General features: G+C 50.1%; 1 protein-coding gene across 1 annotated transcript; it reads left to right on the top strand.

Annotated features, from left to right (window-relative positions):
* Positions 1–10,326: 10,326 nt before the first annotated feature.
* On the top strand, positions 10,327–23,601 carry LOC309886160 (neuroblastoma suppressor of tumorigenicity 1). Its single transcript, XM_082776762.1, has 4 exons — positions 10,327–10,642; positions 20,831–21,025; positions 21,250–21,361; positions 22,212–23,601. The coding sequence occupies exons 1-4, from the start codon at positions 10,611–10,613 to the stop codon at positions 22,464–22,466; spliced, it is 594 nt and encodes a 197-aa protein (XP_082632888.1). The 5' UTR covers positions 10,327–10,610; the 3' UTR covers positions 22,467–23,601.
* Positions 23,602–24,256: the final 655 nt, after the last annotated feature.

The raw sequence follows: 24,256 nt of genomic DNA, 5'->3' as shown, positions 1-24,256 counted from the left end.
GAGAAACTCCTTATGTTGCTGAGCAATGGCACTGAGCTTTGGTCCAGGTGCTACAGCAGTCCTGCACCCCCACGTCCCGTGGGCACTTGCGTATGGCTTGTGCATGCTGAAGAAACATGTTGAGCTGTGCCCAGAGTCAACAGAAGCTGAAGAGCTAGCCTAGAGCAAGGGACTTGTGAAATAAAATACCTTTAATGCCAGAACAATATTAAAGACTGTCAAAGCATGATACCATCCAGGACCACTGCTTGAGCATGTCCTTGTTTTTCCACCTCCTCCCTTGCCGGACTGCATTCATCAGTCAGGTCAAAACAACTTATTGGAAACAGGATATCTTTCTTCCCAATTTTGAATCATTTTATCTGGCCCCAATCTTTAATTTGAACTATGTACTTTGGAGCCATAGCTCCTCTGTGGTTTGGAAAGTGTTTTTATTGAGTTCTGTGTGTGTGTGCGCTGCAGTGCTAGCCGTCCAGGAAGCAATGGGTTCAGCTGGAGAGAAAAGCATCAGCTGGGGGAAGAAACAGGAAAACCAAAAGTGGCAGCAGCCCTCTGAATATGTTGACTATCAACCTGCACAAAAAGCTTCAGCGAGTGTTGTGTTGTTCAGGCTGTGATGATGGATGTCATTTTCATTTTTCTGTCCCTGGAAATGGCATGTCCCTGCCTTGGCATCTGTTTTAGTTTACATGCAACTTCCCAGAGTTAATTCTTAGTCTGATCTCCTGTGGGCTGCAAACGAGTGGTTCTTCTTGCTCTGGCACTCAGAGGGTTTGCTGTGGATGTCCTCCATGAGTGGAGTGAGAATAACCAGAACAAATTTGCTTGTTTGTTAATACAAAATTCCTTAGGATGAATGTGGAAAAACTACATGATTTTACTCTAAGAAATGGAATTTAATTTTTTTCATTGTTCTTTTTCTTCAAATAGGGTGATAATGACTTTGTTTTTCACAGCTGCCTTGCTGCTGCTGCTTGTTTGTCCTGACACATAAATATATATACCTACACAAGTGTGTAATCAGCCTGTTTTTGTTTTGCTTTTATTAAGATTGTATTCTTAAAAACCTATTTTTGAACCTGTCCGTGTAAGCTGTACAAAACTCCTTCTGAGGACAAATCTTCTGGTTCTCTCTGTGGGAATGAGACCATACTGTTCCCAGCTGAAGTTGGAATAGGAACAGTTTCCTGCTGCTTGATTTCTAATTGCATAAATGGAAGGAGAAAAAGTGGAAATTCTAAGTACCAAAAGGCATGTTAAATTTAGTATAATACACTCATCTGGAAACTATCACATTTTTCCTTCTTTCTTAAGCCTGCTGAAATCATTGCTTCGTCTAACTGTAGTGTGATTTGGATTGGTACCAAAAAGTGCAAACAAGATAGGCCTAAAAACGTCAGGTGTTCCTACCCAAAGCTTAACGAGACCTTTTAGTGGAGAAGTTACTTTATCACCCTGATGCAATTTCAATAGGAAAATGCTCAGTATACGGTGAATAAAGAAACCGTATTTTTATTTGAGAGAAAGAAAAAAAAAAAAAGTAGCTGTTTGCTGAATAGAAATGTTTTTGAACATTTAACAACTCCCTGAATGCTTGACTGGCCACAAATCTGACTCTTAACAGCTTGATTAGATGTCTGCTGAGGCTTTGAGATGAATAAACAAGTCACGGAAAAGCAGAGACTGCAGGAAAAAAAAATATCAAGCTGCTTTTCTATTGTTTATCTGAGTTCTTCATGTTTGATCAAGATACTGTCATTTCTTTGTATTTCAATCATGCCTAGGATTCTTAGCCAAGGTCAGGACCTTGCTGTATGTGGTGCTGTACACTCAAATAAAAACTAGTCTCTGCCCTGGAGAATTTACAAACCAAATAGATGGAATTAAGGGAGATTAAAAAAAAAGGTTTATAATACCCGTTTTAAAGATGGGAGAAGCCGTAGCCAAGGCCAGTGATAAGTCTTGGAGGGAATGTGGCAGGCAGCTGGGACTCTGATTTGAGTCCTGAGCCACTGATTCGATTCGCCTTTCTTTCTGACTGTTTTTTCACTTGGCAGGTCATGGAGTTTCAGGGGAAGGCTGCCCACTTCATAGTCTGGGAGACTCCAGAAAGGGTATGTTCTGTAACCATCTGCTGACATTGCCCCGAGTACCTGATAAATTAGGAAAATAATTTAGGAAAAAATAAATTAGGACAGTAAAATACATTTTACTGTCCAGCAAGTGATTGCGCAAGCAAAACACTGAGGTCCTCAATATTGACTTTGTTGTAAATCTGATAAAGAGAAAAGCTATTGAAATGTATTCCCAGTTCTTTGTGTCATAGCTGCATCTGGGAGCCCTGCTCATCGAACAGGACGCTGCTGTGTTAGGTGTACCATAGGCATAGTTCAGAGCATGGTCACTGCCTCAGCAGATCCACCTTAAAAACAAACTTAAGTAACAGAGATAGAGGGAGGAGATCAAGGAGACAATATTGCTTAAGTAGTGGAAGTGCAATGGTAATGGCATAACTCAACTCTTCCAGAGGGTTCATAAGGGTGATTCTCCAAAGGAGAAGGAATTGGTTTTCCAGATGTTTTCATTGGGTTCCCTCCGAGTTTTCAGAGCAATGCAAAAGAAAGCATGAAGGTGCTTGTTTGCAAAGGCACGCAGTGGGTGCATGAGTGGACCAAAGGAGACTGTGGTTGTCGTCATAGTGATTTCTAACTAGAGCAACAGCTCTTGTACTTGAGCTAAAATGGGCTCATGGCAGAGCTGGGGAAGAAGTGCTCATTGACCTGCCTGGAAGACCACTTTCCATAGGAGGTATTGCTGACCCTCCCTTTTCCTCTGGGCTGGCAGCATTTTGTTGCTTTCCCCCCCTACCACACACATCCTAACAGTAAGAAATAAACAAACTTTTTTCTCACTGTCTCCCACCCCACCCCTGCTTTTGTAAACGGGACTGGTGCGAATTTTGGCACACCAGCCCCGGTAGGCAGCTGTATGCAATGTGTGCAGTGTCTTAACTGCTCTGAAAGTCCAGCCTATAGCCCACCCACAGTGAAATGCTTAACTGAGGCTGAAACTAAATGGGAACGTAGTTTATGGAAATTCAGCTGTGGATCTCTGTTTCTCTTGTGACTTCTGGCTGTCAGCACTTAGCTGTACAGCACTTTGAGCTGTTTAGAGCTGGATATTCCTCATGCTGGTGGATACCCACCTCCTGTTGCTTATAAAGATGCTGAGAAAGTTGTTGGTGACTAATAAATCACTATAGTCACCTATAGTCCTTATTGGTACTGCTTGTAAAGACTCCAGCTCTGGGTTAGGAGTGTATGCCCCTTCCTAGAAAAGGTCCTGCCCTTATCAGTTCAAATTCAGTTCATAAATCTCTTGTTGTATGAAGGAGTGTGTTTCCTTTTAGAAGTTTTAGAGAGTATTCTTCCTCCCCCTCAGTGCTGCATTTGAAGTAGTAGTGACTAACAGCTTAACCCAAGACCCCTTACTAATCCCATGAGCCTTGCATTCCCTGAGGATTTAGGAGTCCAGTTGTGACAGACAGCATCTCAGTTTTCTCCCCTGTAAAATGCGAATGATGAGACTCTTCCTGCTTTATCATTGCTTTGAGACCCACTTCACTCAGAGGTGAGACTCAGCTCTGTACGGTGGGCTAGCTCCTTGACGATGCTGGAAGAACAAGGTAAAGGTGTGCTATGGCAGGTGAGTGTTTCAAACAACGTCAAGGTGTGCTATGGAAGGGGAGTGTTTCTGCACCTTCCTATTCAACCTTTCATTTATTCCAGTCACCTGCTTCCGTGTCATCAGACTCCTGGGCCTTCTCTCCAGAACGATATGTGCTGAGCAGGAAGGGAGAAGAGAGGCAGGGCTGTAGTTATAACTGGAACGAAGGGAAAAGAGGCTTGGGCTAAAGGTAACTGAGCCACAAGTTACGTGTGCTCTCTCTGTAGCAGCATCTTTCTAGGTTCAAAGGTGGACTAAAGCCACAGGAAAAAATATCTTTCCATGTCCTGATTGTGCTGTGGGGAGTGTGGATGCCCGGTCTCCCTCAGGATCCAGCATGTGATTATTGCCTTGTGTTATCTGCAATTTTCATTAGTTATTGAAGGTAAATATAAAAATGATGGCAGGTGCAAAATAGCTGTTCAGCGGGATACCAAATAGGTGGGATATGTAAATAAAAAACAAAGTGCAGCGATGCAGATTTTGTTACAAACAAATGTGCAGTTCTGCATCCAGGCACATTAAACGCTGGTCATACCTAGAGATCACAAAGGACTTAGGGGTTCCAGCTGATAAGCAACTAAGCATATTGAGGAATGGATAGGTTTTTTTAACTCTCTATGTGTTAAATGCAAGTTCCTGTGCTCAACCTGGGAGTAACTGGGGGAATCTAATGACCCGTGCAACACACACGGATTCGTATCAGGTGATCAAACTCTTCTTGTTAGCCATAAATTCTCCTAAACTTCCCAGGCCATAACGGTTGATTGCATTGTTCCTGATCTCTGTTCCATGGCTCAATCTGATATGAACTAAATGCAGAATTTTTTCGGCTCAAGGACCCTGTTATACACTCCCTGAAGATGTCCCTGGCAGGGCTCTCAGATGCAAGGCAACCTATTTCCATGCTGATCATTACTGCTTTGTTCTCCCAGCTCCTCCCATTCAGCCTGTTTTCGCTTCCTTGGTTTTGTTTGAGGGAATGGCTGATGCTGTGTGCGTTTTTTCCCCCTTTTTTCCAGGCACGGGGCCCATTTTTTTTTTTTTTCATTCTCTCTGAAGATTACATGGTGTTGTAGATAATCTGTCAAGAGTTGGGGCATTTTGTATGTCAATAAATGTGTCTTCGGATGATGGATGGCAGCGTGGGGCTACAGGATTGTTTGTGGGCTGGGACTGGAGGTGCACTGGAATGACTGCACAGGAAATTCTGCATAGCCGTGCTGCCTGCACCACGTCGGGCAGAGCAGAGAAAGCGAACTTAGTGGGTTCGTCTCACGCCTTAGAAATAATTCCCTTAAATCTTTGGGAGCATCCCAGTAGGTGACATGCTTGTGGGAGGCTCTAGTTTACTATCTGCTAAGTTGTGGATTTTATACCCATATTAGGAATAAATAGAGGTAGGCTGGCAGAGAGGGAAGGTCACTGTGACTCCTCTGAGCACAGGATGAGCCTTTAATTACTTAACTGAGGCTTCAACATTAACTCTTGTCATACATTGCAGCAGCCCCTGAAGCAGTTCCTATCAGCGATACTGTTAAAAAAATTAAAAACAGAATGATGAAAAATTGGTCAGTACTAGCACAGATCGCTCAGCATGTTCAAGAAGGTGGTAACAAGCTAAGATTTCTGGCCGTGTCCCCTGGCAAGTCGCATTCAGTTCCTCATCAGCTGCAGTAGTATTACCTGCTTCGCATACTCAAACATCATGGTCCTGCTTCAGGACAGGAGGGAAGGGAGGGAGGGAGGGAATGAAAGCAGATTTCTCAGTGTCCCGTGTTTCTGTGATGTTAGGAACCATACCCTCTAAAATATGAAAATCATGTTAGCACCTTAAGGACTACATTTGCATTTATCTTCTGGAGGGTGGGGGGAGTGGGAGCAGAGCTGTTCAATCTGTTAGTGAATCAGTATATCCATTCTTTTTTCTGTTACCCTCTTTTAAAAAAAATGCTGACTGTCTCCCATGGTAATAAGACTGCAGAAAGCAGGGCTTCGAGCCTTCTGATTTTGGGTGATTTCCTTAAAGGCCAGTGAGTTTGTACACGAGCCTTTTCCTATGCAACAGCAGCGCAATATTGCTCCGGGCTGAGTCACCCCATTTCAGGCGGGTGCTGATTTCCTTTTGGTAATGTGCAAAATGTTCCCTGCACACATGTGTATGTTCTAAGTTTGTACTGCTGGTTGACAGTTTGTAGGCGCTTCGGTGCCAAAACTGTCTCTAAACACATACAAGCACCTATTGTGATGAGGCCCTGAGCTGGGCTGGGGCCATCAGGCAGCGCTGCAAGGAAAATAATGAGTATAATAAAAGGGTTTCAGCGGGGGGAAGTTGTGCAGCACGAAATAAGACAGTTATCAGAGCCGGTTGTAATGGAGTTGGAGGAAAATTATATTTTGGAAGTGGAAAGTAAAAAAAAACAAAAAAACAAACAAAAAACAAACAAACAAACAAACAAAAAAAAAAAAAACAAAAAACAGAACTTTTAGGGAAGAATGTTCACCTGCAAATGAAGCCCAACAGCCTCGTTGCAGCCTTCCCAGATAGAAACTGCCCCTGCAGACATGAGCCTGGTAGGAGAAGGGTTTTGCATGACCTGAGTTGCTGGGGAAGTGAGGGAGGGAAGGAGGGAGGGACGGAGGGGCCTAGAATGCCTGGGAGGGGAACGATTGGGCAAGGTGGAAAGAAAAGCAATTAATCACACTTGGACTTGCTCGGAGATGGGAGGGGTACTTTGTTTTTTACTGCTGCCCCAGGGCCCCAAAATGCGTTGGCATGGTACTGCAGAGAAACCACTAATCCCAGTCACTGAGGGGAGGGAACGGGACTTTCTTGTTCTCTCCTGCTCACCAGCATTGGGACCCCTGTAAAGGAAAAGCTGATGGGATTAGAGGAAACAGCTGGCTCGAGTCTCACCCTGCGGGAGCTCACATTCCCGGGACTGGGGAAGAGAGGAGCGCCCCGCTGCTGAGTCGCATTCCAGGTCATTTGCTGAGCCCAGATGTTTTCTAATGAGCTCTATGATAAATCCTTCTTTACTCCCGAGCACAGGCCCTGCCACTCAGGTCCATCCTCGAGTCTCACTTTCCGTGCGTGGCCAGGTGCGTCGGACATCCCATTCAAGCCAGAAAGCCAAATTGCCACCACAGCTCGTGCCGTTCTGCTGCGCCTACACAGAGGGCTTCAGTGCAGAGCTTGGATCTGTTACCCTAAAGCTGCGGCCTGCTGGAGGTGGCAGGTCCAAATTACCCCCACAGCTGAACCTGCCCCTCCAGCTGCTCATTAACTCCATACGTTATTGAGCCAGATGCAATGCGTGCGTGCCAGGGGGGTTAAGGGAAATGCTGTTGTACCCACGTGCTTTGGGTGAGGATGTGCTGCTCACACTCTGCCTGCCACCACTGTCCCTTAGCCACCTGAGGGGTTAAAGGCAATCACCCCCCAGCTTCCTTGCTCGCTGAGCCATAAAATCTTTGAATCCATCTCCTGACACAAGTCCTGCTCCCTTCCCCTCATGCACATATGCTCTTGTACACAGCAATTTGAGGCCCCGAGCTGGTACCTTGGAGATGTCTCAGGGTTTATTTAGGAACCAAGTGATGAATTCTCCCATCCAGCAAGAGAAAGGAACATTTCAGGGAGCTGCACTACAATATTGCACCCTTTGGCAAATGAGAGGCGAAGAGAATTGGCTGCTCTGGGGTGGTGCAGGGTGGTCCGCTGCAGATCTGTGTCCTCAGTTCCTCTCAGGTCTTGCCGAACAGGAGAGGTTTGCCCTCAGGAGCCCTTTTTTGGCCCCTGTATGGTGTGTCTTGGAGATTGTGACCAAAGCACGAGTCACCTGGGGAGAAACAGAGCTGAGAAGAGCAGCTACTCCCTCGCTGCTGCCTGCAGCCTCCGCCAGCACAGGCACGCTCTTCTCCCAGCTGCCTTTCTCCGCAGTGTTTTCTACCATCCAGCCATGGGCAGGCAGCCTTGGAATCAGTGCTAAGACACAAATAAAAGGAATAGTTTTATTTTTAACTTACACCCTTTTAATTCTCACGCCCACAGTTCCCAGTCCTGTCCTGACAAGCGGGGAGCCCCTGGCACTGTGAGCGTTTGTCAGCGGGCCCAAAACAGCAGCAGTGGGTGAGGGAGGGAAGCTCGGGGAGACCAGAGCGTGGGTTTCTGCTGGGTCTCGGTGTGCAGAAGCCTTGCTGAGCCAGCAGCAGGGAAAAGGGGTGAGGGGAAGATGTACGTGGGCAAGGCTGTGTTTTCAGATGTTTTCTAGCTGTGGTGCCAAACCACAGGCGGATGGAGCGGGCTTGCTGTTGGGGTGAGAGTGGAGAGTGGTGGTGTACTAACCCCCGTGTTGCCCTGCTCAGCCATGGTTTGGTGCTGGTGTTTTGGGGACAGGCAGCAAGTTCCTCAGGGAGCAGGATCTGTTAAAATGGGAGTAGAAAAGCCCTGCTGGAGCCAGCAAACCTGGCTGGGGTGAGGAGCCTCTGGTGAGGATGGCTCCTCTGTGCCCGTGTGTACTGCCCTCTGCTCCCAGCTGTGGAGCGGCTGCATCTGGCCCGTGCCTTCGCCAGCATCTGTCCAAATGACATCTGTGGGCATCAGCTCCTCACTCCTCGTTCTGGCTGCGGTGCTGCATCGCCAGACAGGAGGGGGAACATATTGGCACGGGGCTCTGCCATCCACTCGGCAGCTTCTTTCATCCCCCAGCCAGCTTGCCCTGTCACACGGCACCTCTGCCTGTTTCTTCTGACAGCAGAAAGCCTGGCCTCTGCTCCTTGTGCCTCCCCACCCCCAGGTTTACAGATCGCTGCGTTTCCCCTTTCTGCTGTTTGGCTGTTTACAGTACTGGAACACAGATGAATAGTAGGAAGCAGCGAATGGACTGCAGGCTGGCTCACATTGCTGTACACAGCTCAGCGCTGCACTCTGAATTATCACACCCTGGCTGAGATCCCACAAAAATAATCAAAATACCAAACCGTGGACATGATACAATTGGGTGAATTTCACCCTAATGTCTGTGGCCACTTGCTTTGTAGCTGGTTGTGCCTACATCTTATTTTTCCTCATTTATCCACAGACTGGAGAACTTGCTTCCAAGCCTCTGCTGTCTCCTCTTTCACCTGTTACATTATTCAGAATAAAACAGCCTCCTGGGTAGAGGCTCACTAATGGGCATGCTGGCTCTGGGAAGCAGGTAGGGATTAATCGGAGCCCGCGTTCAGCTCGATGAGGCGGCATTGAAAATGCCAGGGAAATTGAGTTCAGGCTCCCGACTGCAGAACACGGTTGCGGTGGAAGGCTGCTCCTTTGTTCATTGTTGGTCCTTCTGGAGCTGAGCAGCGCACTGCAGTTCGGGGCCAGGTAGGCTGTGGTAGCAGGATAAGAAAGTGATGATGGAAGCAGGATTTTGCCATCCTACCTATTTACAGAATCCTATTGTCTCGGAGTTGGAAGGAACCAAGCAGCAGGAAACCAACCGTTCCTCCACTGGCAGCCTCCAGCCTCCTTCACCAACACCCAAGCCCAACGCTGGCTCTCCTCGATCCTCCCCAGGACCACTGCCAGGGCACAGCCAACACACCTCTCAGCACAGCTGCTGCTTTCTTACCACCATCCCTTCCTGCTTCTCTGATCTCTGTATGCAAATCTGCACCCAGGCAGGAGCCAGCAGAGCCCATCCAAGCCTTGCAGGTATCTTTGATTTGGGTAGCGCCGTGCCAGTGTTTGATGTGGAGGCCTCTATTAGATTAATTGCGTCTTTACAGAAACAGAGCCCTTCTGGTCTTGAACAATTATTGTCCGTGAAAGATAGCGATGAATGGGGTTTCACTGGGATTGTATTCGGCTGTTAGAGTTTTAATGGGAAAGAGGAGGAAAAAAAGAAGGAAAAGGAAGTAAAGAAAAAAGAGAGGGGAAGGGAAAAGAAAAAAATGGTAAAAAGAAGGGAAATGAAAAAGAAAAGCAAAACGTCCCTGCTGGTGTTGAAGAACTTTCCCAAAGACTTCACCATGCCAAGGACTCTACCCGAAGCCCTCTCCATTAAGAACTGTATTTTAATAGGAAGCATTTGCGCTCCGTGAGCCAAGCCCAGACTTTGTTTATGTTGCTGGAGGAGCAAACGCTGGGAAACCACCTCCGCACGGCCACGGCCACAGCCGCCAGCGGGTTCATCACACAGCTTTATAGCCCCTCAGCGGGGCTCCACTGCCCGAACAAGGGGCTTTGGGTGCTCGTGGGGCTGGGGACCCCTGGGGTTGGGGACCCCCCTGGGGTTAGGGACCCCTTTGGGGCTGTCAGCGGGTGCGCTGCGGAGACTGCACAGCCCGGGGCTCGCCGGGGGAACCTGCGCTTCCCTCCTTCCTCCCCAGCACCATCCGAAGAGGGGGGAGAAGAAGGAGGAGGAAGAAGAGGAGGAGGAGGAGGTTTGGCCGCAGCCCCCCCCCCAGCTCCGCGCTGGCTGGCGTCCCGGTGGGGCGGGCGGGCTGTGTGCGCCCTGCCGCCGGCTCTCCCCTCCCTCCTCCCCTCCCTTTCCCCTTCCCTCCCTCTCTTCTCCCTTCCCTCCTCTTCCCTCCCTCCCTCTTTTCCCCTCCTCTTCCCACCCTCCCCGCACCCAACACCCCGATTGTGCAATCGCGAGCGGCAGAGCCGGCGGCACCGCCCGGAGCCCGGCACCGGGGGAAGGGAGGGAGGAAAAAAAAAAGGCAGGAGGGAGGAAAAAAAAGGAGGAGGAAGACGACGACGACGACGAGGAGGAGGAGGGAGAGAGGGAGGGAGGCCGCAGCTCCCGCCCTGCTCCTCCGGGGGCCGCGGCGCCGAGGATGCGGCAGCCGCCGGGCACCGCGGGGCTGTAGCCGCCCGCGGCCCCGCAGCCCGTGGGATGTGCCCCCCGTCGGCCGGGTGCTGCTGGTGGTGAGTACCCCTGCGAGGGGCACCGCGGTTCCCTTTCCCTCCCGGATTCCCCCCCCCCGGAGCGAGCGGACCTGCTTCGCTTTCCTCCCCCTCCAGCAGCAAGAGATTTTCTGCTTCGTTTTCTCGCCCTTCCTCTCCCCCCCCCCCCCCCCAACCCCGTGCGTGATTGATGGCCGGGAGGATGAGGGTATTGCCACGGGTTGGAATCAGTTGCAGATGAGGCGGACTTCGGGGGGATCTGCTGTGCAACCGTTCAGCTATTTCCACTGCCGCCCCGGCTGGAATAAAATAAAAGAATAGGGTATGGGGAGCTGGGGTCGCACATCTGTGGGACAGAGTCCTTCCCATCTCCTTCGGGTTTCAAACAAAAGTGGGGAGGAGAGGATGGGAAGGCGCTGCTATCGCTTAACCAGAGCAGCAGAGGACATGTAGGAGTTCAGATAGCGTAAGGGGAGGAAATTGTCCCGATGGCAAGGCGGTCAACTTTTGTTCCTTGAAAAGTTTGCGCCGAGAAAGAATTTACATGGGTTTACATCCACATATCCTGCAAACAGATTTTGTACCTACTGGATTATTATGAGGGATGATATTTGACCTATCTGTACCTGTTTCTTGAATCATAAGATAATTTTTCAGTTTCTATATGTTTTTGTAGGAATTCTTATTTGTAAAATACAATGATCTCCCCATTTTATGTGGAGTGGGGATTTCTCTTTTTCTCTGAGATGTTCTGGGGACAGAACATGCTTTCACTCATTTTCAGCCTGCATTAAAGTTGTTCTGGACAATGCCTTGTGTTTTAATTTGGCTCCTAATATCATACGAGGGCATCGTCCTTTTAGAAACCTATGTTCTGCCCTTCAATCTCGCTTTTTTCTATAGGATTAACCCCATCAACTTTAAAATTCAGCCTGCATGAAGTGTTTGTGGAGTTGGGGCACCATAACTTTGCTGTACAGATTCTCTTGAAAAAAATCTGCACCCCACTGAAACGAGTGGGGAAGATCCTAGGATATTACGAGGCTCACATTTTCCCTTGTATTTTTAGCATCAGAACTTAACATCCTCCTTGCAATGTCCAACTGGCCAAAAATCGGCTGTACACAATGGGCATTTTTGCTTTTTGAAGACAGTTTCCCATTTCAAAAAAGGCAGCTTGCCTCAAATTTGCAAACCGCAGGATGGGAAGCGGAATTTGCCTTCGGTATAAAAGTCCCAAGTGTTTGCAAACAGCCCTGAGAAGTCTCCGGGCTCTTGGCTTGACCTCTCGGAGCCAAATTCCCACTTGGGGAATTTGTGGTCTTGCAAAGAGGGTGAACGAGCTAAGCCTCCGTGAGTGCCCGGTCTCTCCGCAGTGGGGAAAGTAGCTGAGCTGGAGCGAGTTTTGGGTGCCCAGGCGGTGCAGGATTGGGCCCCAAGCCAAACTGCTTTTCAGGCAGCCGTGAAAACCTGCCACTATCGGAGTAACCGTGCTCGTGGCGTGTGTTGGCATTGCCGCGGCAGTGTGGAGCTGGTACAGTCACGGGAAGCCTGCTCGGGAAGCTCCGAGTGCTTGTTCCTCCCTGAGCCTCCCGCTGCTCCCGTTAAACTGCTAGCAATACCCTGCTGCAAAAAATTCCTCCAGAGCTGCCCGGCCTCAGAGCTCGGAGACCCCCTGCGGTAAAGTAAAGCCCCAGGGGCTCCAGCACTGCCTGGGGCAGAGAAATTGCTCAGCCACTCAGACCAGTCTGTTAAAAACCTGGGTGGCTCTCTGCATGGTCTTCTGGAGGAGGACCGGAGGGGCAGTCTGTCTGTCTGTCTGTCTGTCTGTCTGTCTCCTGCGCCTCCGATAGCACTGGTGAGAGCTGCGCCTGCCGTTTGCCCAGACCTTTGTTTCGGTTTTGCAGCCACTTGGAGCTGAGCTTTGGAAACAGCTACAGGATCAGGCCCTCGCTTCGGTCACTCGCTGAGATGTGTCTCGAGCCCTCTTCTCTGCAGAGAGGAACAGATCCTGGGCTCAGATGGCTTGGCCAGAGGGGGAAAGACCAGCAAATGCGTCGTGCTTTGATTTCACTGTGGTTACTGGGCCCAATCCTGCTGTTTTAGGAGATACGGTCTAAATGTCAAGTGTGAGGTCAGCCCCCAGCATGTCTGGGAGTAATTGAAAATAGCAACAGGGCTGTGAGCTCTTACGTTACCCCCAAAAGCCTCTGGCTCTGCAGTGCCTCATATTTTTATCTTTTGGTGTTAGAGATTTTGTAGTCGGTACTATGGGAAATAGTGCAGGCGCTGGTTCTTGTGTCATCAACGCTGAGAAGGCTGGCTCAAACAGAAATCGAAAAAGTGGGTAAAACAGCAACCCTGAAGTCAGCTGGATTTGTGCTCTTGGTTTGGCTGTGGCCAGGATATGGCCCAAGCAGGGAAACAGGAGGAAGGTTCCCGAATGTTGTGGAGAAACCCATGGCTCCAGCCGCAAACCCCATTCTGCTTCCCTCTTTCCACCTCTTGTTCTGGCAGCTTGGAACCTGATCCTGCGAGCACAGCCCTGCTGTGTAGGACACGACTTGATTTTTTATGCAAGTTTGGTAATGAATGACCGACCAAGCCGAAAGCGAGCGTGGTTGGCATTTGAGACAACTCCCATCTCCGACTGCGAGGCGGCCTTACGCTGCGGGTGTGCGAAATGAAAAAAATAATCATCCCGGTGGCCACTATTTACTAGAACTGGTTTTATCTGGTTCCAGTTAGGCTTGTTTTGAGTAGGACGAGCGGTGCCAGATTCTGATCTCATTTGCACCAGTGGAGTCATTCAGAGGAGCCAGTCCCAGTTTACCTCACTCTAAGTGAAAGCAGAACTGGGCCTGCTGGGAGCCGCACTCCCGCGCCGCTCCCTGGGGAAATGGCTGGTGCCGGCTTGCAAATCAAACACGAGTAAACGTGAGCGACGCGCAGGACCCTTCCCAGAGGCAGCACGGGTTTCACCGCCGTCCTCGGGAATGCTGTTTTCACGGAGGAAGGAGGGGAGAGGCTGTGGCATCGGTTGCAAGGGGAAGCGGCATGAGTGCACCAGCCTGGGGCTTGGGGAAGGTGCAGCGGGGCGAGTGGTAGCGGGTCAGCCTTTGGCTGGAGATGCTGCACAAGGGGGAGGACGGAGCCCCTTTCCATGCCAGCTGCTTGCAGGAAACACCTTCAGGGAGGGCAGCCCAGCTGAAGCTGAAAAATTGCACATTATTTTGGGGATTTCATGGGATTTTCAAAAGGTTTGGACCCACGCTTTGCGCTTGGGCACCTACTGGCTTCCTGCACGGCCAGACCTCTGGCCGATGCCTCCAGATCGTGTGGGCTGAAAGTGCTGCCTGTGCCGGCTGCCTACTGCCTGCTCGGTGGCAGTGCGTGCGTGGGACGCTGTGTGGGAAACACCAGCTCGGGGGAAGCGCAGGAGGGAGCTGCGCCTCACTCAGGTCCGGGCATGCGAGCGAGGCCCCTGGCTAAAAGGCTGCAAACAGCTGTGTTTGAAAGCACCCGGATCTCGTATTATTTGCAGTACAACCTACCACGGGGGATTCTTCCAGCCAAAGCATGTTGCAGGACAATCCTTCCTCGGGTACGGGCATAGGCAGAGCCCACACGCGCTCCCTTGCTGTGGTTTTCCAGGGAACCCTGCTCCTGCTGCTCCCCAAAACTGGTTTCCTTGCCCCACAGCACGGCCCGGCCTTACCCCGCTGCTCTTTGGGGCTGCATTTTAAGCAGATGCTTGAAGAAGAAAGGGAGCAGAGGAGGGTGATATGAGGCATGTATTCCAGTGCTTTAGGCTGATGCATTTTCCTGGCCGTGATTGTGCTTAATGCTGAAGAAATTGAGCAATTGAAATAAATTACCAGAAATTGCTTATATTACTCTTGCCTCCTCCACAGGCCATTAGCATGTCCCTTTTTCATCAGAGCTCCTTTAGGACACCGTTCTAAGCCTAAGTCCATAGGTAGCTTTCCAATGACTTTTATAGGTATAGGAGCTTGCATTTTTTTTTTTTTTTATAGCTGTATAAATTGAGTTTCTCAAGTGCTCGGTGCATGGTCAAGAAGCCAGATTTAAAGTCTCAATTTAGTGAACTGTTCTGAAATTCTGGTCAAAGTGGGGAAGGGAGAGTTTAAAAACACTGCGCTGCTTTTCTCTATTTCTGCTTTATTTGTGTAAATCACCCAACTGTGATTGAGTGGAAATTAATATGTTACAGGAAGAGAAGCTGTAATATCTCCTGTCTTTGAAAGGAGCAGAGACAGACGTTCACAGTGAGAAATGACACAACTTTTGTTCCACTATCAAAAGTCTTTGGGATTGATTCTTGTGCATGTTAAATATCACACATCTTCCAATGGTAGTTCCCTTTTTATTTTTTTTGTGATTTCTTCCCAGATTTTGCAGCTCAGCAAAGCCAGACTGAAGTTCTCAGTTTAAATGAGGTTTCTGTGTTCAGTTAAGCACTCATCTATCTTGCTGTCCTGAAGATTTACCTCTAGACATTTTCAGTGCATAGTTCTCTTCCCTCCCTCCTGGCGATATTATCATGACGTCGACCAAATTAGTTTATGATATTACTGGCACAACAGTGAAGCCGCCTAAAGAATCCTGTACTTTGTTTTAAATTTTAAAATGTAGAGATATCAAAGTTTTAACTAAATGGAAAAGAAAAGAAAAGAAAAAAGAAAAGAAAAAAGAAAAGAAAAGAAAAGAAAAGAAAAGAAAAGAAAAGAAAAGAAAAGAAAAGAAAAGAAAAGAAAAGAAAAGAAAAGAAAAGAAAAAAGAAAAGAGAAAGGAAAAGAAAGGAGAAAGGAAAAGAAAGGAGAAGGAAAAAAAAGGAAAGGGGGGGGAATTAAAGGGAAAGTATTAAATCACTTGTTTTGATTTTTTTTTCACAGAAACCTTTCAGGTTTTCCCAATTCAGATTTTAACTTTTCCTACTAAGGCTGGCCTAAAATATTTTTCGTTCTGCTTAAGCAAGTATTATTTGAGTTGAGATTCCTATGAGGCAATTCCCGGCAGTGTGCAGAAGTTACTGTACAGACAAAATCCTGTGTCAGTGGAGAGCCACACGGGCTCTTTCTGGGACTGATACATGCTTCTTCCCACTTGTCACCAAATCAGAGTCTTCATGTGGCTTTGCTTCCTTTTAGGTGCTAGATAATCTCTTGCCTTTTTTAGAAGTGTACTGTCTTGCGCACTTTAAAATGTCTTGCTCACAAGTATCTTGGTGGGACTTTGGGGATTTGAGTACATCTGAAAATCAAGCCCTGATGTTTAATTACCAAAGAAGAGAGCAAGCTCCTGGAACAACCCAGTCTGGACAGATCTCCCAGGAGAGCTCCTGCTTATTCTTCTCCTTCAGACCAAAGGGGCTGAGGAAAGAAGTGTATTGCCTTTAGAAAAGCAGTTGCTGGTTTTGAGAGTCAGTTTGAAAAACCAAACAAGCCCGAAGAAAGGAGAAACTGCAAGATAAACCTCTCTGCTGAGCAGGGACAGCCAGATCAGCACAGTGGTGAGCCGGCCTTCCTCTGCTTTGCCACTCCCTCTGCAGCCATCAGTTCACCCGGTGTAAGGTGGTCCCTGCCCCTGGTGTTACAGGCAGGGAAACTGAGGCACGGAGATGCTTGTTGAGAGACCGATTCTTGGGTCTTCCTCTTCACCCAGCAGCTTTTCCCTGCAAAATGGCGCAAACAACTTATAGAAGGACCCGGTACCACTGTGATTCATGGGGGTCTCAAGTCTTCTGTCTAACACCGGCTCGGCGTTGTTCTTGGCAGCTCGAGAGCCAAGCTGGGTGGGAAGTGGCTCCGTCAGGCAGGACAGCTGTGGGGCTTCTGTCCAGGGAGCAGGAGAGAAAGGTGGAGGGCCCAGCTCTGATCCAGACTGGGGACCGAAACCTTCCCCGTGTCCATCTCTGGTGAGTGCCTGGCTGGTGGAGCAGGCCATGAAATAGCAAACAGCTGTAGAGAGCATGGATTTGGACTGGTGTCTCAGGCATCTCATGCAAAGACTTCAGTCACTGAGTTAGACACTGAGGTAAAGCCACTTCCCTGCTCTGTACCTCATTTTCCTTAGCTACAGTATGGAGCTGACACTCTCTGTGCTGTATCTGTGGGCTTTGAGCCTTAGCTAGGCAATATTTATGAAGCTTAGGGGTTTCTTGTCTCGCAGAACCTGCGATGCTGCATGTGTGGCCATGAGCACAACATAATCGTGTATGTATTTTTATGTATTTGGCAAAATTGCAAGATCCTGGATAAGAAAAATACATATAAATATATTAAACTACTCATGAAATGTTCCCCGTTTCCACCTGCAGGCTTGTCTTGTATTATAGTGTAAACTTCCCTCTGGAAAAAGAGGGTAAAACTGATTAGATCTGTTTTATTTTCCTCCAGAAGTGTTTGTTTTCCAAGTGGCTGGAAACAGCTGTGGGCTGGATGGTGGGAACGAGGTCTGGGAGGTAATTCCTGTGATTGTCCTCTGGCTGACAGTACAACGTAGATTTTCCCAGGAATCGTCGGCGACTGTCCTTGCAGGACTCTGAGTGTCCCCGGGGCTGCTGGCACTGGAGCTGACACCAAACGTCTGCCACCAGGCCTCAGAGCTGTGCTGATGGGAGGCTCAGCTGGCAGCACGTCCCCTGCCACAATCTCCAGAACTCGAAGGGACGTGGAGCTGGCAGCTGAGACCTCTCAGCCACGGACATTTTGCTCCTTGAGCTCCACGGGCACAGGGACAGGCTGGAAAAGGGCTCAGGGGCCGCTCACTGCAGGGCTGCAGCTGTGTGCGTGTTGTTTGTCTCTGGAGTCTGGGATGTGCCAGGCTCCAGGGCTGAGTCATTTGCCTTCTCCTTCATCTGGGAAAGGACTCGGGGCCATGATAGGAGTGTTTTTTTTTTCTTTTTGTTTGTTTTTCTGGATGCAGCCCTATTGGGTGGTGAATGACACCGATGCGTGGCCTGAGAAAGGTGAAGCACGTGGCATCTTCCAGCTCCAGGGGAGACCCAGGTAGCTATGCCCTGTTAGGGGCCTGACACTGAGCCAGAATAGCCCCAGGAACTGCTGGGGACAGGACACTGGAGGAAGCTGCGGTGTAGGTCGAGCAGAGCAAAGATAGGACACCCTTGGGGACGATAGGCCTGCCGGAACTGAGCTGAACTTTCTGCTTGAAAAGCTTTGACTAGCCAGAAAAAAAAAATAAAAAAAAAATGCCCTGGGGCGAGGAGAAAGAAGCTCCTGTGTGTGGGGAAGTGCTCACTCCCACCTGCAGGTCGGGGCTGGGGTCAGCACCGGGGAGCACACACTTGTTCCTTGAGGAGCCGCAACATGTAATTTAGCTTGTCATGGAGGAATGTGCTCAATGCCTTTATTTAATCAGGAGTTTGCAAACCTGCTCGGGTGCCTCATCTTCCTTTTTCCTTCCCCTTCCCAGCCAGGGGTGAAGAAGGAATATGGTGCTTTTGTCTCCTGCCCTGTGGCTGCTGTCAGATGAATGGTTTTAGCGGTGCTCTGTTCACATGACTGGTTCGAACTATGCCAGAGAACACGCCGCAGTCGCGAGCAGGCTGTTTCCAGCCCCAGCTCCCTCCCAAACTCAGCTGCATCAGATGTTTTCCTAGGCACTGGCGTAAACCTCGTTACTTACTAGAAATGTGGGCCTGCGGGTTCCAGGGCATTCTTAGGAGAAGGAAAACACCACGCGGATGTGGCCTGTTAACAGCCTGAGATCAGTGAGAGTTTGCAGGGCTCAGCCACACGGTACCCTGGTGATTGCTCCAGCCCTGCCATGGTGCCCTGTGCTCCTGCAGCCCCTCTGCAAACCAGACCAGCTCCGTGATGCTGGGGGCCCCAATTACAAGACATCCCTGCTCAGGAAAGGGCTTAAGCATATGTTTAAGTGCTTTCCTGAATCTAGGCCAGGGCCGGCGCCTTAGCAGAGCACAGCCTCACCCATCTTCTTGATATCAGAGACAGGAGCCTGGATGCTCTGGGATGATCCTTTCTGCCTCAGTGCCTGCTGACCAGGGCTGCAGCACATTTCTGCTGAGCATCTCCCTCCAGGGGAAGAAAGGTCCCAGGGAAGCGGGGCTGTCAGAGCCGCTCGGCTCTTTGCCACCGGGTATAGCTGCAGAGGAACCTGGGAAAGAAAACAGCCACCACCTTCTTTGGAAGGAAGGAAATTGCTCTCTAATTGGGCATGTGGAAGTGAACTTGTGTGCTGACTCCTGAGGAATTTCATCTCTTCCCCAGGGGGTTTGCAATTGCTGTTTGGGTCACATCCCAGCTCTGATCTCAGCCTTGTCTTTGGGAGTGGTATTCCTCAGCACAGAGCTGCTGGCATTTGAGGAATGAGTGATGCTCATTTCAGCAAACCAAACAAACCAAGTGTGTATGCAGCTTTGCTGTGTAATTCTTAGCAGAAATTGCAGAATTTCCCTACTGAAATGGAAAAAATTCGCAGGGAACAGAAAGGAGCCCTAAGAATTGTCTGTGGGACAAATGTATCAAACCACACTGCTCTCATTAACAACAATGTAAGTTCAGGGGCTAAAGCCCTCTGCTTGTCTCCAAACAAAACTTGCAAAGCATGCTTTGTGTGGGTATTCTCACCAGGGATCTGTGGGATTCACATGAACAAGTGCCGGGGCTGTATCTGAGGGTTAGGAAGCCAGGCCAGTAAAGGTGGTTGTGCATTATGTCAGTGGGGTTCCCTTACAGTCAGGAAATAAGTTAGCAGAACCCCTGACCTGATTCCTTCAGAAATCGGGGGACTAGAGAGGAGGGATGCCCTTTGCTTTCCTGTGTTGGGATGGAAGGTAGGGAAGCATTTCTCTCCTGCGGCCCTCATGAAGAGCACTTCTTGCTTCAGGCCCAGGAGGTTGGGCTCAGTGGAGGGAGTGAGAGGGAAAAACGCTTTCTCCCGTAGTGACCTTAAAGCACCTCAGCTGAGTTGCAAGAGTTCATTAGCAGGCCAGCCAGCCCAAGGGTCCAGATGAGCACGGTGGTCCTCTGGCCAAGGAGGCAGCAGTGACAGACGGATGAAGCAACTGGGGAACGCCCGGCTGGGAGTGCCCTGTGCGGAGCTGCCCCTGACACCCGTGTCTGATAAACAAGGCATTTTTCCTCTCCATTATAGGGCTGGGCCCAGGAGCTGTGGGAGTCAACAGGAATCATTCCAGTGTGGGCTTTTTGTGGGCTTTGGATCTTTGTCTGGTTAAACAAATAGAAGGAAAAATTAAATAACACGGTTCTAACAAATATTTTCGGAAGTATAAATGTCTGCCTTTCACTGTGACTTGATCCAAACCCCACAAAGGAAAAAAAAAAAATCCCTATTTCTGTGATGCTTTTCCATGTGCCTTTCCCCAGTGATTGGGAGTGTTAATGCAGGCACCTTGGCTCGAGAATACAGCTGGCCTGCAAGGAAACCCTGTGTGGGATTTCTCTGGGGTGGTAAGTAACCTCCTTGGCCGACCACCTTTGCGAGTGAGGTTTATGCTTGGTGTTGGAAGGACCCCTTCTTGTTTGCAGACTGAGTTCCTGTCCTCAGAGTAACGGTTCGACAGCCTTGCTGCTGAATTGGAATGGCTCTATAAAAATAAATGATGTATTGGTCATTTCTGTGGTTTCCTGCCTCTGGAGAGAGGTTTCCACATTTCCCTGCTTGCTGCTGCCTTGCAGCGACACCTGCTGCACGCTGTGAGGAGAAGAACGATTTTCTTTCCTGTGAAAGCAGTCTTTTTTTTTCTGGGAAGGCTTGCAGCAAGGACAGCTTTGGTTTTTAAGGTGGGAGAAAAGGAAGTGGGGAGGTCTGCACCTTCCTCAAATAAAAACATTTCTGTGGTTCGTGATTTTTCCAACCTGGCACGGCCTGTGGTGGTGATGCTTTTGTTTTGGAAACTTCTTCCAGCCCAGTCTTGGGTAAGAAATGGTGAAAAGCCTGCTGTTACTCCTGGCACAAGGCTCAGGAGAGGTAATGCAGGCATCTGCCTCAGCCCCAGAGCTGGTTTTGAACAACGGAGATGCAGACCAGCGTGTCTTGCTCCCTGTGCTGGAAGGGAGATGTGTGTACCAACACACTGGGAGGATGTCCCTGTGTGTAACCCAGCCAGGAACTGTCACAAGGTCAGAGAAATGGGCTGGCTTGCCCATTCCCCTTCCTGCTAATGCTTTCCTCTGACTTCAGCTATAGGTTTTCATCAGAGCTGGCCATGATGCTACGGTTTGTGGTTGGTGCCCTCTTCCCAGCGCTGCTTCTGGCTGCACCGCCCCCCATAAACAAGCTCGCCCTCTTCCCAGACAAGAGTGCTTGGTGCGAGGCGAAGAACATCACCCAGATCGTGGGGCACAGCGGCTGCGAGTCCAAGTCCATCCAGAACAGGTATGGCTCCACTCTCGGCGCAGAGCTGGAAACAGCTGGTTTTCATTTGCTGATGATTTGCCATCATAGCTGTGGGGACTGTCACTCACACGGGAAGCCAAGCATGTTCTGCCTCTGCCCTAATGCTTTCTGCCTGTTTCAGCAGAAAGTCAGATCTCTTTCTGCCTTTGTTGGGAAGAGCAGGCACCTACCCTGAGCCCTCATCCCTCCTCTTGTCTTCACAGGGCCTGCCTGGGACAGTGTTTCAGCTACAGCGTCCCTAACACCTTCCCTCAGTCCACAGAGTCCCTGGTTCACTGCGACTCCTGCATGCCAGCCCAGTCCATGTGGGAAATTGTGAGTATCTGTGCCTGCCCCATGGTCTTTTATGCTCCTTCTTGCTCAGGGGTTCTGAGGTCTGCTCTGCCACCACTTTGGGACCAGTCATTCTCCTTCCCTGAGGTTTTTTTGCTTGTAGTTTCCTTCCACGGTATCTCTCAGGTGTCTCTCCCCTTCCTTGAGATGCCTGGGTGTAAGGGGCTGTTGGAAGCAATGTGGCTGCTGTGATGAATGGTGCATTTGTCTCTGTTTGCAGAAGCTTCTGCCGTCAGTCCCTGCACTATTCAACCCTTGTGCCTCTTCTCTCCACCACTCCCTTTGTCGCCTCCCCTCACTTGGGAGTTTTTACCTTCTAGGCTGTCCAGAAGTGCTTCCCACAGTCCATCTGCCAGTCACCCTCAGACATCCCAGCATCTCTGCACATCTCATGCCATTGTTGATCCTGGAAGGGTCATAAACCCTGCTTCTGGGGCAGGCCCAGGCACCCAGGGCTTCAGTTCTCTGCTTTGCTTTTGACTTTGGGCAGATGGCTTTGGCCAACTTAGCTGCGATAATTCAGCAATGTGTCTTCTGGGTGGCCTTTGCAGCTACTGCTGCTATTTCTGTGCCAGTTGTGCCTGGGAGCAGTGTCCCACTTGAGTCATTTCATTTCCTGGATGGTAAAATGGGTCTGTGCAGCTTGTGACCTGTGAGACATTCCCAGAGCACCCTTGCCTTGCAGACTGACCATGGAGGCTTATTTGGGTAGCAAGCCATCGCTTCTGCCTTAAAACACCCCGAGTCTGCAGGGCACGGTGTGGCTCAGGATTGCCACCGGGGTGTCAAGCCTGTGCACTCAGGCTTGCTGCCTCCTCATCCCTCTCTCCAGGTGACACTGGACTGCCCAGGCAATGACGAAATCCCCAGGGTTGACAAGCTGGTGGAGAAGATACTTCACTGTAGCTGCCAGGCTTGTGGCAAGGAGCCAAGCCACGAGGGAGCCCTGTTCAACGTCTACCTGAACACAGAGGAGAACATGCCTGCGGAGGGCCCCAGCCCCCATCACTATGCCCACCACCAACAGGAGGTGGAAGAACCTCCTGCTTCCAGCCACCACCACCACGAGGAGGAGGGCGACGAGTAACCTGGCCCTCACGGACTGTCCTTGCAGCTGGCAGCGCGGGCAGGGGGTGCGTGCGAGGGAGAGGGCCAGGGTTTGGGGAGGGAGGGGGGTGGTGGAGTCTTTCCTGTCTAATAGCTACCCTCACGCTTTGCTCTCCACAACACCCCAGGGCCGGAGGAACCTTCTGGGGCACAAGCAGGGCTGAGGTGCAGGCGTGGGGCTGGAGCTGCAGGGTGAGAGAGGAGGGCTGGGGGGGTTCTGACACAAAACTACTTGCACATAATAGTAATAATAAATTGAGAGGACCGGGGACCCCGGCAGAGGGGGCATTGGCTGAGAGCAGGAGCTGAGCTGGGCTCTCCAGGCGCTGTCTGCAGGATCCTGAACCTGCTGTGGTGCCCTCGCTGAGTTTTCTGGGTTTTTCTATTGCAAATGGCTCTTGCCTGAGGTGGAGGAAGAAGGGATGCAGCTTCTCCACAACCCCAAGTGAGAGGAACATCTCTCTTGGGGCACGCAGGATGGGGGTGTCCCTTCTTCCTCCCACCTCCCCTGCCTGCCGAGGGACACCTGGGCACAGCAGGGAAGTGCTGTTCCTCCTGGCACTTGCTGGGTCTTAATTCAATCCCAGTGCCTTTGTGTTAGGAAGCTTGTAGGGAGTATTTTTTTTTTCCCCTGGATTTGCCTCTGGGGCTGTGTGAGAAATTGCTGGGAACTGTGGTGGTGAGAACCCTTTCCTTGCTGGTCCTCAGGGTCACCACGTAGCTCACAGGGACGAGGGAGCTGCATCGTGCCATGGGCACTGGGGCTTCACATTTTGTGGCCTGTGCTGGGGTGGTCTGGGTGGGAGCCAGCCCCTCTTCCCCCTTTCCCTGCTGCACTTTAATTGTGGTGGAGGAAGAAAGGGGACGAGTCCTGGGATGCTGGTGTACCCTCACAGGGGACTGCTGTGGACCCTGCTGCAGATGCAGGTCTGGGGAGGCTCAGGGTGGGGGAATGGCCCTGGGCCCCTCCTGCTACCCCTTTCTCTGTTGTATAAAGCTAATTTCTTTGGCACTGTCCTGACAAAAGCTTCCAAAGCTTGTAATCGATGCGCCCCCCTCCTTTTTACAAGTTTTTTTTTTTTTTTTTTTCTTAAATAAATTAGTTCTGACTTCCATTTCTCAGTATTCTGATGGCTGTCTGGTTTTTGGCAGTAGGATCTTCAGTGCTGATGGGGGAGAGGCCGTTTATACCCAGACACCGAACCAGAGATCAGTGCAGGAGGGTGCAGGGCATGGGAAAGCCATGGTTCCCTTCAACTTTCTGCTGTGTTCAATTTAGGAGGAGGAGGGAGAGCTGCTAAAAGGAAAACCAACCCCAAGGATGCAGCATCTGGGCCCCATGTGGGAGTGGGGACTGCGCAGCAGCTGCTGCCCAGGCCTGGCCATACTCAAGTGCCCCTGTCTGGAGACCGGGTCCCACTCCTATAGGTACCGCGTGGGGTCTCTATAGGATTGTGCAAACCTTCATCAGTTCTGTTGCCACTAGGTGACCCTTGATCCAGCGTTTCGTGGCCTCCAGGACTGCTTCTGGACTGAAGGAATGTGAGCTTGGACATGGACTTTGTGATTGAGGAGGGAACCCAGGTACCTTGGCTGGAAACCAGTGAGCTATTTTCAAGGGTGTTTGCATCAAGCATTCCCTGGGCAAGGCAGAGTCCTTGCAAACCTCCAGTCTGGCCACTCAGTGTCATGCCTTTAGAAATGAGAAGATAATGCTCCCTTTCCTGAATGTAACTGTGAGGGATGGTCCCATCTGTCCTTGGAGGGGCT

This window comes from Aythya marila, assembly GCF_965140915.1.
Source record: "Aythya marila genome assembly, chromosome: 21".
Classification (NCBI taxonomy): domain Eukaryota; kingdom Metazoa; phylum Chordata; class Aves; order Anseriformes; family Anatidae; genus Aythya; species Aythya marila.
The sequence above is the reverse complement of the archived record's forward strand: the minus strand, read 5'-3'. Positions and strand labels throughout refer to the sequence as shown.

What these genes read in the sequence shown, in the direction of transcription:
- LOC309886160 (XM_082776762.1), top strand. Translation starts at nt 10,611, where the DNA reads ATGTGCCCCCCGTCGGCCGGGTGCTGCTGGTG. An exon ending in TCGGCCGGGTGCTGCTGGTG is followed by an intron (nt 10,643 to 20,830) that starts GTGAGTACCCCT and finishes CTCTGACTTCAG; the next exon opens with CTATAGGTTTTCATCAGAGC. An exon ending in TCCAAGTCCATCCAGAACAG is followed by an intron (nt 21,026 to 21,249) that starts GTATGGCTCCAC and finishes TTGTCTTCACAG; the next exon opens with GGCCTGCCTGGGACAGTGTT.